The 12,212-nt window shown below is 42.4% G+C and overlaps 1 protein-coding gene across 1 annotated transcript; it reads left to right on the top strand.

The window, feature by feature from the left end:
- The first annotated feature begins 81 nt into the window (after positions 1-81).
- Positions 82-12,005, top strand: dlat (dihydrolipoamide S-acetyltransferase (E2 component of pyruvate dehydrogenase complex)). The gene is made up of 14 exons (XM_030068312.1): positions 82-342; positions 1,841-1,942; positions 2,051-2,175; positions 3,478-3,640; positions 5,049-5,175; positions 5,637-5,818; positions 6,028-6,172; positions 6,685-6,752; positions 8,063-8,167; positions 8,471-8,578; positions 8,689-8,807; positions 9,562-9,724; positions 10,379-10,515; positions 10,664-12,005. The coding sequence occupies exons 1-14, from the start codon at positions 82-84 to the stop codon at positions 10,791-10,793; spliced, it is 1,935 nt and encodes a 644-aa protein (XP_029924172.1). The 3' UTR covers positions 10,794-12,005.
- The last annotated feature ends 207 nt before the right edge of the window (positions 12,006-12,212 follow it).

The following is a 12,212-nucleotide window of genomic DNA, read 5'->3' on the forward strand; positions in this document are numbered from 1 at the left end:
CACACTGTGCCACCGTATCTCTGATGCCGGTGTAGCTCGTACATAATTAACAGATTTGTGTAGTGTTTCAATTCCTGCGAAATGCTTCGTCTACTCCTGCGGCTCCGGCCGAGCGCCGGGCTCCCCTGTCCCCGTGCCCTCGCGGGCCCTGCGGCGCTCGGCTCCCGCTCCGGAGCCGGGACAGCCCGCCTGAGGCGGCTCCACTGCGGGGCAGCGGCCCGGGCTGCCCGCTCCGGCCACAGCAGCCTCGTCCTCAGCCACAGAGCGACTCTCCTGCACTGTCCCCGGCCTGCCGGCAGCTGTCAGGCCAAGCGTCTGTACAGCCTGCCGCCCCACAGCAAGGTACCCTGCTGGTTTTTAGGTTGCTATAGCACCGGGGGACGGCTAGCTAGCATGACCTCCTGATTAGCCTGGCCGCTGCCCAGCTTATGGGACAGAGTCGTGTTAGCTGTGCTCAGGATGGCATTAGTGTCTTTGCAGTGGGTGTGTAAAGCGCTGTGGGACCAGTGTTGGTTAGTGACACTGTGGCAGCTCAACGAGGTCGGGTCCATTTTAGATGGCTGGCTTCCCAGCACACTTTTCCCAATGAACCCTCAAATTTACTAACATTTTTAGATTAATCGAGGTAATTTTTTAACCGCAGCAATTTTAACCCCCAGAAAATGATTAAAATAAAAATTGCTGCCCAAATTTATATGTTAGATGCTTTATTTGTCTTCTTAACTACATAAATAGCCCTTTAAATAAAGCATAAGCTCCCCCACTCAGCCCTCTCTTATACAGTAAAGTTCATATGGGAATCAGGGTTTCCCACCCAAATGTCACATTAACTATCAGTGGTTCTTATAATACTGCAGGTGTGGTTATGTTCTGTTAGGCCCTAAAGCAGAGGGAAGTTTTTTGAAGATTACAAATGGCATGTTAGAGTTCCTCAGTGTCATCCCAAACATCTAAAATAGATCTTTGTAATATGTTGATACTTCTCATATGTTTTATACAGCTAAAAGAGTCTGGGGTCAGATGGACTCCAAAGAAACATCTGTGGGTACCAAATGTGTACCAGACATTGTCAGTCATGTATTTCGAGGTGTACAACATTGAATGGGGTCAAATAATAGGAGGGTTAAGGGTCCACGAGTGAGTTTCAGGAGGTCCCCAGCAACATGTGAAAATTCAGCTTCATTTTTACCTACGAGAAACTAGAAAGTGTGCAGCAATGACTGTTGTGGCCATAGGTTTCACTGTCCCCTCCTGTTACCTAACCAACTTATGTAAGTTACTGACAGAAATTCAGCTCTGTGCAGACAAACCCTACAAGAAAAATCTCTTAAAGAAAAAACTTCTTAACGAATATGTTGGGGAGGGTGTCTCTGGTCCAATGCAGATCAATTCGCAAGGCGTCCTTGACATACAAACATTTGGGAGTCCCACATATCTGGCTGCTGGCAAATCGGCTGTTCTCTGACCTCGAGAGTCTCTACAAAACCACACAGACATGGTGAAATGCAGCCGTGTGGTGATCCACCTGGCCCCCCAAAGGGATGAGGTGATGGCGATGGAGCAACAGTGGTTACAAAACTGACATTTCCCAACATTTACATTACCTTGCCATGCAGCTCCTGTCAGGATGCTGTGAACTGGCAGGCTGCCGCTGTCTTTCTTTAATTGAATAAGAGGAAAAGCTTGCCAGTGCTGGACTTAAGCCACGAGCAGAGAGGGAGGGCCTTTCTGTGTGTCTGTGAGTGAGCGATGAAGAATGGATCTTGAAAGCCCTTGCATGTAGTACATTTTTTCACTTGTCACTAACTCCTCCTGACGTTTTCTTGTGTGTGTTTGCCAGGTGGAGCTGCCTGCATTGTCCCCCACCATGCAGACAGGTACAATCGCTCGCTGGGAGAAGAAGGAGGGAGAAAAAATCAACGAGGGTGACCTCATAGCGGAGGTTAGGAGCTGTGTGCATGTGTGTCTCTGTGTGTTTCTGTAGGGTATGATCATGATGCATTCATCTTTTTTTCTTTTTTTTTTTTTTTTTTGATGTTCCTGTCTGTAGGTGGAAACTGACAAGGCCACAGTAGGTTTTGAGATGCTGGAAGAGTGCTATCTGGCCAAGATCCTGGTTCCTGAAGGGACCAGGGATGTCAATGTAGGAGCAGTAATCTGCATTACAGTTGACAAGTAAGTGTATGCTCTATTGATGTCTGTAGGTAGAAGAGTAATGGTGTGAAAACAGATTAGTGCAGTCATTACCTCCGGTGTAGAGGATGTTTTCAGAGTTTAACAGGTGACTGGCTCAATTCAAAGGCTCGACAAGGTTCAGCTATAAATTCTCTCTACAGCTGAAACCTCTGGATAGCAGCTCTCCTGTATCTACCTTTGTCCTCTGTTTGTACTCTCAGCAATTTTATATTTTATTTGTTCTCTTTTTCTTCATGCCTTAACACGTTTTCATCCACTTTTAAAATGGCATTGATAAGAAACAAGAATAGAGCAATAGTGTGTGTTAGCGAGGGGAAATTGGGTATTGTAAAGGCAAAAATCAAGGTCATATTCTGAAATTAATTTGATTCATTAGCTCAACGGAGCTCTTTACCAATGCAGTTGGTGTTCCTACACTGTGAAGCATGTAATTTACTTTCTAAGATGTTAATTCAGTGAGAAAATAACTCCATTTACCTTGTTGGTGTGCAAAGAATGGTGTGATTTTTTTTTTTTTTTTTTTGCAACTCCTTTTGAATTATGTGTAATTTGAACCATTTCTGATAAGTCATGCCAAATCTATCAAGAACTAGATGAAAGACATATAATAAGATACTCTTTACATACACCTATGCTCCTGACAGTTTACTTACTTTAGCAGTTTGTTTACAAGAAACGATCTGTGCTCATTAGCTGAAAATCTTTTAAATTCACTGTCAAGTCTGTTTGGTTTTTAACAGTTTGTGCATTGATTGAGATGTTTTCCTTAAAGTGAAAGTAAATACATGCCATGTTCAAACTTTGGTTTGGATGTCACAATGCTAGGATGTTACTCAATCAGGACGTTAGGACATTGCTGGTTTACATGAAGGATATGTGGAAGACATTGGTGTTCATGTTGTTAAAATGTACAAAATCATGGGTCTGTCATGTAGAATAGTCATTTCCAGCTGTCCCACCAGACCGTAATTGAACTTGATACAGTAATAAAGCACCCTAATATGCTTCAAATTGTGTTCAAATTAATGTTCATATGGCCCACTGTTTTTTAAAATATGTTTCCACCTACGGCTTCTTTGTCAAGTCAAGCTGTTTTTGGAAAATTGGTTGTCAAAAAGTGAATTTTCATTGGATGTGATTGCATTTTCATTGCTTGTTTTCATTTCAGGACCCAAGTAGTTTTCATTCAGTGTTTGCTATTAGCTGGGTCATTTAGCCAGGATGTAGTCTGTTCCTGGTTTGTGTCTAACATCTGTGTGTGTGTGTGGATTTCCCTCCCAGTCCTGACCTCATCCCAGCCTTTAAGGATGTGACGCTGGACTCGCTGAAAGCAGCCGGTGCTGCTCCTTCATCAGCAGCCTCCGCTCCTCCTCCTCCTCCTCCCCCTCCCGCTTCCTCTGCTCCCCCTGCAGCCCCAGGCAGCTCTTACCCCACACACCTGAAGGTAGGTGTGTCCTCATGTAAACAGAGCACGGAGAAGCACGTCAGGCCACATTATGTCCTTCAGCTGTCGCTGTGGTTTTGTCAGGGTCATCTAGTCTGAGGCTCAGTGTGTGGAGAAATCACTCGTGTGTCTGCCACATGACAGAACAGAGCATCAGGGCGCCATTATTTGGTAGCATTTGCAGTTTTTTTTTTTTCCTCGGGTGTATTTCACAAAGCAGGATTATCAAGTTGGTGACACAACTTGGTGAAGTGATACAAGACATCTTCTTGAATTAAGTTTGCTATTAGAAGTCATCAACATGATTTTCTGAATCTTGTTCCCAAAGCCTTCAAGCTTTGTCTTACAGATTCAAATCACGATCACCAGGATATAGCCTAATCTTTACCAGAGGTTTTTGGCTAACTTCCTAATCCTGATTTGTGGATTACACCCCACGTAGTGCCATCTAATGTTTTCTTTGGTGGTTTGAGTGTCAGTGGCAAAGTCTTGAGCTCTATTCTGACAGGATGAGTTTTACCTGAGGAGCTCCTGTAATTGGAATTACTACTTACTACTTCTAGTTTGATCCTGTCAGAAGTATCTATTCCTGTAATGTTTACCTGAGGCTAGTATTTCTGGGATCATGCTAGTAGCTACTTAACATAACATTAGATGTAAGATTTTGGTCAGTCTCAATTTGGATTTACTCTGGGCTAGTGGGTATTTGAGCTGGCCTGAAACTTCAGGCCACTAACCCACCACCCACCTGGCCACAGCCACAAATCCTTGAATTCCCTCCCTGTTAATAATCCAGCACACCTCCCGAAAAATTGCTGCAGTCAGTAATACTGCGGTTGACATGTATTTAATTATGATTATGCAGTTTTCATACAGCATAATAATTGTTAATACTACAGAGTCAGTACTGCATAATTCTGCAGTATTAACTTTGCAGTAACTGCACATATTTGTATTTATGTGGATGGGATGCTCTTACTCTGTCAGAATACTCTGCTGGAATTAACCACATAATAAGTAAAAATTACATTACTGAACATAATGCGCTTGTCAGAGTTGTGCATTTAATTTTTCAGCCATCATTTGAGTTATCATTTAATATTTGTTGTGCTTGTTGGCTGTTCTAGCATATGTTTCCAAAGATTTATGCGTTTTCTGAATTTAACAGCTGTCAAAGACTTTGCATCCAATTTTCAAAAAAATATTTTTAAATCATACTCTCAAGCTGTTAGGTTATCAGATGATGAACAAAACAACAGCAGAAGTGAAATTAAGGCTCTGTCATGTCTTCAGCTTTGGCTCTGGTTTATGTTATCTTGTTAAATGTGAGCAGAAATATTATCTAACTAATAAAACTATGAATTTGTGTGTGTGTGTGCGTGCATGTGTGTGTGTATGTGTGTTACAGATTCTGCTTCCTGCCCTCTCCCCCACCATGACGATGGGCACAGTGCAGCGCTGGGAGAAGAAGGTTGGAGAGAAGCTGAGTGAAGGAGATTTGCTGGCTGAGATTGAGACTGACAAGGCAACCATCGGTAAATGACACTAACAGTTTTTACTCCTTGTCAGAGATGCAGCAACACTTATTTTATTTATTTATTTATTTACAACCAACACTGATTGAGAGAATTAAAGAGTAGAAATTGGCCAATGCAGACATTCAGTCCCTTCAATCAGGACTAACATAGATGCTTAGTTTGTGGACAAAACATACCTATATAATTGATATTTACTAAGACGTCTAATGTGTTAAAGACAGCTGTGTATAAGGCCTGAGGGATCAGATTTTAGTGTACAGCTAAAATTGTGATGCGTTATCCAGTTATGGCATGCCATTGGTCAGATAGTAGATAGTCACATTGTTGTTGGTGGGCTTGATTCATCAGATGCAGACTTCTGTCCCTTGTATACAAGAACAACCACAGCTGTCTGTTCTGTGCCCTGAAAAGCAAAGTTCATTTTGGTCAGCTTGTCCCTTACATATGTTTGTGTCCAGGGTTTGAGGTGCAGGAGGAGGGATACCTGGCCAAAATCATGATACAAGAGGGCACCCGCGACGTCCCGCTGGGAACGCCACTCTGCATCATCGTAGAGAAGGAGAGCGACATCGCTGCCTTCAGTGATTATGTAGAGACTGGAGTGGCAGAAGTCAGCACACCTCCTCCAGCCCCTGCGCCGGTGAGGAACACACACACAAACACAAACAAAAGCTCTTACTTTCAAATAAAAGTCAATGCACATACACACACAGAGGCTGATAGCCTGGCTCATCTGAATGGCTGATCTGAATTCTGAGTTGAGATAATTGGTACAAGTGCAGGCTGACTTCTGAATGTGTGTATGTGTGTGTGTGTGTGTGTGTGTGTGTGTGTGTGTGTGTGTTTTAGGCTGCAGTGCCCACCCCTGCCGCTGCTGCCACCCCCTCTCCTGCTCCTGCAGCCCAGGCAGGACCCAGGAAAGGACGAGTGTTTGCCAGCCCCCTCGCTAAGAAACTGGCTGCTGAGAAAGGAATTGACCTGGCTCAGGTCAGCGGTGAGTACACACAGAAGCAAGACCTGATTTGTCAGAAAACTGGGGCCCAGATAAACTTCATCCATGATTCTCTGGTTGGTGATGTGATTTACGAACAAATTTTCTTTCTTTCTTTCTTTCTTTTTGAATTCATTCATTGATTCATTTCACTTTTACTTTGTAAACCATGATTCAAATCAATTAAATGCTGTTAGCCAAAATTCTATAGCCATTAATAAATATGTGCAATGATGTAAGACTATCCTTATACTTCTAAAATGTGTTCAACAGCATTATTTTACTGTGACTTATTATATATGAAATATTTTTACCAGAGCGATTCACTTTCTTTCTAGTAGATTGATGCAGTTGAAGCGGCAGAATTTTTAATCAATGCCTTGTTGCAATGAATGAATCCTTAACGCCTCTATCAGGGACTCTTTAGTGTTGTAATGGGTTAATAGTGAGTGAAATCATGGGAAATTAGTTGAGTAAAATGACCGCTGATCTTCCCTCCTCTCTTTGCTGCTCAGGTTCTGGCCCTGATGGACGCATCACCAGGAAAGACATTGAGAGCTTCGTCCCACCCAAGGTTGCTCCTGTAAGTGCGACATGCATCATCTTCTGTCTCCATGTCTCTCAGTTAGGGATGGATATTTTACCCTTTATAATTATACTTAACAGTGAATAATCCTGCAATACGGGTACATTGGCAATAGTCTTACAGTCCTATTTACGTGCAAAGACTATTGCAATCAGCGCTACGACCAGATGGTATTTTGGTGACCTTGAAACACACTTTGCCTGTTCATGTGATGCTTTCATGCTGGCACACTGGGTGTAGTGCAAAGGTGGAATGAGTGGTGCAGTGAAATTGGAGGTTTATTTAAAGAAGGGAGTGCAAGGCAAGATGTGCTATTTTAGTAAAAAAGAATCTGAAATCTCAGCACAGCGTCAATTCTGCCATTCCTGCAGAGAGCCAGGGCGCTCTGGATGGGTGGCTGTTAGGAGACCTAATATGCACATGACTTATGACACCATGTATTATTGCCAACAACTCAGCAGCAACATAGATACAACAATGTGCTGTTGAGGAACCATCTAGTGGAGGGAACATTTGTCCTGCTGCTTTAGATGCCTGGACAAGTCAGATGGCACAAGACAATACAGAGCTCAGGAAGTCAGGGCGTTCTTGGTGGCATGCTGTGTTTTGCACAGTTTGTATAGGCCTATATGTATTTTGCTGGATGCCAACATGACTGTTGAGAGAACACATCACAAACACTAGAGTCAAAGTAAGGCTTAACAGAATATGGCAATGGTACAGCACACCAACTTGATGCACAATGCACAGACCAGCTGGCCATGGATTTTTCTTTATTGCATTAGTTACATTCGTTATTTTATTTAAGAAAAATCAGTATTGAATTGCATTCTTCATTATTTATTTATTTATTCCTCTGACATGATGCTGTGAAGGTTATAGCTCTCTTCTAATGTATTCCACTACACCCAGCCCTTATAGCACACATGGGCAAGGCTGTGCTCAGGTGAATGAAAAGAGCGAATGAGTTCAGATACTGCCTCGCTGACCGTGTCCTAGGACACAGCACTTAGTGCCCATTGTTGCGATTGCAGAATTAATTTAGAGCTCCAAATCTCATTGTTTTGCAGTGGCTGAAAATCGACAAGAGGTTCATATGATATGCTGAAGAAATAATTCTGCAGTAAAATGAATTTTATCCTCAGATGATAAAGACCAGTAATCATGATGACAGTAACTGGTGGATCTGGATTGTCATTTAGTCGTACATTCAGTGGATTTTAGTCACCCACAACAGTACAGCTGTGAGGTTTTATACACTGCAAGTCAGGATTTTCAATGTGAGATATATATAATTCTTTTGGCAGGCTGTAGCTGCTGCTCCTATTCCAGCTGCAGCTCCAGCTGCTCCTGCACCTGCCGCTGCACCAGCAGGGACCTTCACTGACATCCCCATCAGCAACATCCGCAAGGTGAGAAGTGAACATACACACGGCTTATGGTAGTCCGTTATGTTCAATAATAGGTTCCTCTTCTTCTCTGACTCCTCGATGGCAGTTGTGCCCAATTCATCACATGAACTGCTTACAGGTTTTTCATGGTGTGCTTCTGGTATTTTTTGTCCTGTGCTTCCACATTTCACAGCAGCTCTTTTTCCACAGTTTCACCCTCCAGATATGCAGCTCAGTTTATCAAAACAGGCTCTATGAACACATCTCCTTCCTCTGTGATGAATTCTGGATCAAAGCTGAAGAATGATCTCCTCTCCCCTCTAGGTTATTGCTCAGAGGTTGATGCAGTCCAAACAAACCATCCCACACTACTATCTGTCTATAGACGTCAACATGGACCAAGTTCTGGAGCTCAGGAAGGAACTCAACGCTGTGAGTCGGAGTGTGCTAACTTGTCAGACAGAATAAAATCAAAACAGAGAATGTTTTTTGTTTTTATTATCTCAGCTGAGATAATGATGTGCCTCCAACCATCTCTGCAGGAAGTTAAAGCCCAGAATATCAAGCTTAGTGTGAACGACTTCATCATCAAAGCCAGCGCTCTGGCCTGTCTCAAAGTTCCTGAGGCCAACTCCTCCTGGATGGACACGGTCATCCGCCAGTGAGTAAATACAAAAACACAAACACACCACTTATTTTTCATTGGTCCTAATGAAGAAAACATGAAAAATGTATCGGGAATGAGCTCAGTGCCGGTTTTGAGAAGACTGGGAATCACACAGTTGTGAGTCTGTAAAAGTATGTGTATCCGTGCCTATAGGAACACGCATGTGATTGTTTTGTTTGTTTGTTTTTTTTAAAGATCCACTAGTCTTCAGCTAATACATAATGGCCTGGTCATAGTGCTTAACCATTACTAAGTTGCATCATATTGACCAACCATCTTTAACTGCCAAAATCTTCTCTGTAGATTAGCTGACATCAAACCTCTTAACATCTAAATCAGTCTTTAAGTAATTTATCAGGCACTCATATCCAGAGTGACTTACAGAATGAACGAATAAATAAACAAATAAAAAAACTGTATGTTTCAGGAATCAAACCTGTGACCATCTTGTTACAGAATGGCCTTTCTAACCACTTTGACCACTGGCCTTGTATGTAAAAGAAAATGTACCTGCACTTTCTTGCCAGTAGAGGGCACTTTGGTGCCAGAGAACTGAAAGTATAAATAGGTTAGTTAAACTGTTTGCTGTCTGAAGAAGTAATGCAGCACTGCTATTCAGTCTCCAAGGCCCAGATGCACAAACAGCAGTTTCAGTGAGGATTATCAGCAGTAGCTGTGTTCCATAGGCACTGGCTAAACTGTTAGGAGCTACTATAAACACTTGAGCTATATGTGTGTGTGTTTGTAGGAACCATGTGGTGGATGTGAGTGTAGCAGTGAGCACAGCTAGCGGTCTGATCACGCCCATAGTGTTCAACGCCCACACCAAAGGACTGGCTGCCATCAGCACCGATGTGTCGGCTCTGGCTGCCAAGGCAAGAGACGGCAAACTGCAGCCACACGAGTTCCAGGTACGATGTGTGCATTTATACACATTATCATTCTCTATTAAGCATGTCCCAATACCAGACACCTTTATGGTTGTTGATACAAATATCACTAAAACTCCTCAATTCTTGCTACCTTATCTGATATCAACGCAAAACAAATCCCATTCAGCTCACGGTCCTTTATTTAGAAACTTAAACATTAACAAGTGAACAGAAAGTTTATGTGTATCAGGTTTTTAAACATAATTAATTAGTTTGCCTAACTGACCAAGTAATAGAGAGATGATAAATCAATTATATTTGTATAAGGTAAAAATATACCAAAGAGTTGGTATTTGCAGCTTCACAAGAACTATGGTCTTCTTGCTTTGCTCCAGTTCATATGATTATTAAATTAATAATGATGACTGCTGGAAATGCTGGTGAAAGCAGGCAAACGGACACTGTGCACCATTAAAGCAGGGAGGGACGGGGGTGGGGTCGGGAGCGAGCCCATTCGTTGTATTGAAAGGCAAACTCTCAGTTAACTCTGGAGGTTGTGAGTTGGGTACAGCCCTGTTGAAAACAAAAATAATAATAATAAAAAAAAAAAATAGGAATCCCAATGCAGACCTAAATCATCACTTGTCAAGCAGCAAATCATTGTAACTTTGTTCTTCGCTGTTTTTTTCCCAGGGAGGTACATTCACCATCTCTAATTTGGGGATGTTTGGCATCAAGAACTTCTCAGCGATAATCAACCCTCCTCAGGCCTGCATCCTTGCCGTCGGAGGCTCCGAGAAACGGCTGCTGCCTGCCGATAATGAAAAAGGGTCGGTGTCGTGACTAATAATGCATGCATGCACAATACTGAAGCAAGCAGAACAGATGTCAGAATTAAATGTTTTTTTTTTTTTTTTGCCTGTGCAATGTGGTATTTCCCAGCCGAGTGATGCACGGATACACTCTTGTGCTCTGCAGGTTTGATGTAGCCAGCGTGATGTCGGTGACGCTGAGCTGTGACCACCGGGTGGTGGACGGCGCGGTCGGCGCACAGTGGCTCGCAGAGTTCCGCAAGTTCCTGGAGAAACCTGTCACCATGCTGTTGTGATTGGACTGTACTGTCACTTAAACCGCCGTGAGAGGCTGAGACCTGTCACCGAATTGATCTGATTGGTGTAAACTAGTCGTGGTCCTCCTGTGATTGGCAAGCCTACCACCAGGTCACTCCCAGTCTCCCTGAAAGGGAAGAGGCAGAACTCACTCCGACTCCACTTACCTCTCTGTCTTGCTGTCTCTCCTGTCTGTCTTTCTCTCTTTTCCTCTCTCTCACTCATACTCTATTTATTGAGGCCCCAAGTCTCATCGGAGACAAGAATTAGGTATCATTTAGCGTAGTGTAGAGACTGGCCATATGTCACTAAAACATTGGAAATGTTTTAATGAAGGGAAGTGTTACAGGTCTAACCAGTGGGCTTATATTTATGCAGAAGTTGATATGTGTGTGTGTGTGTGTGTGTGTGTCAACACAGTTAACCTGTGATTTTGAGTGAATGTGATAAAGACTACAAGAAGAGCAGCTATGTCTTAGTTCAATAGTCTTTTCAACGGAGGGTTCTGGGTTGCCTTGTCTGCTGGCTGATGAAAGAAAGTGGAGGTTGTAGGCAAGAAGATAGAGATAAATGTAAGTTAACACAGAAACAGAACTCAGCACTTAAGACACAAAACACACACACACAGAGAACTGTTTATTGGTCAGGAATACACAACTTTGCTGTCTAAATTTGTTATAATGTAAACATTTGGTGTGGTTTCTCTTCTGTGGGTTAATTATACACTGTATATTCTCCACTGGTGTAGGATGAATACAGTGCTATTTATGTTGTGGCTGCATGGGACAATCAAGATTGTTGTAAGCAGCTACAGCATTTGGTTGAAATAACCTAGCTTCAGTAAGGCTTTGCCATATTTTTTAATATCTGACCAGTCCCTGCTCATTTAAGAACACTCTTTACAGGAAGCACTTAACGGTTTTGCCAATTCTCTCTTCAATGGGAATGTTTATTTTCTCAACTCTGGACAGCTTTAACATTTATTCACTCTTCATTCTGTATTTGAAACGCACAAAGTTGGTGCTGGATGTATTATTGTCGTTTGAATAAATTGGGAGAGGTCAACCTTGTGATATAGGCTATTTGGTTTGGGTTTTTATATGCACGTTTATTGCAAAACCCAAATTAAAGCATTATGGATCACTTGACTAAAAATGTGGTTGCAAAAAAACATTGTAAAACTGGAAGAATATAAAACTGGGGACAAGGAGTCTGGGGCATTTGAGAAAGTTTCTCCTAAGCATTTTCAGGAACACAGTAAAATTAGAAATACATACGCAAAATAATTAAGACATGAGTTTTACACACTTTAAAATTTTTTGTGTAATTTGTTAATCTGTAACAGTGGCTCTCTTGGCTCTCTGGCCCTGAAGAGGTAGGCTACAGCAGTAGAGTCTGCGTCAGTGTTAGGAGTTTGT

This window comes from Myripristis murdjan, chromosome 14 (genome assembly GCF_902150065.1).
Source record: "Myripristis murdjan chromosome 14, fMyrMur1.1, whole genome shotgun sequence".
NCBI lineage: Eukaryota > Metazoa > Chordata > Actinopteri > Holocentriformes > Holocentridae > Myripristis > Myripristis murdjan.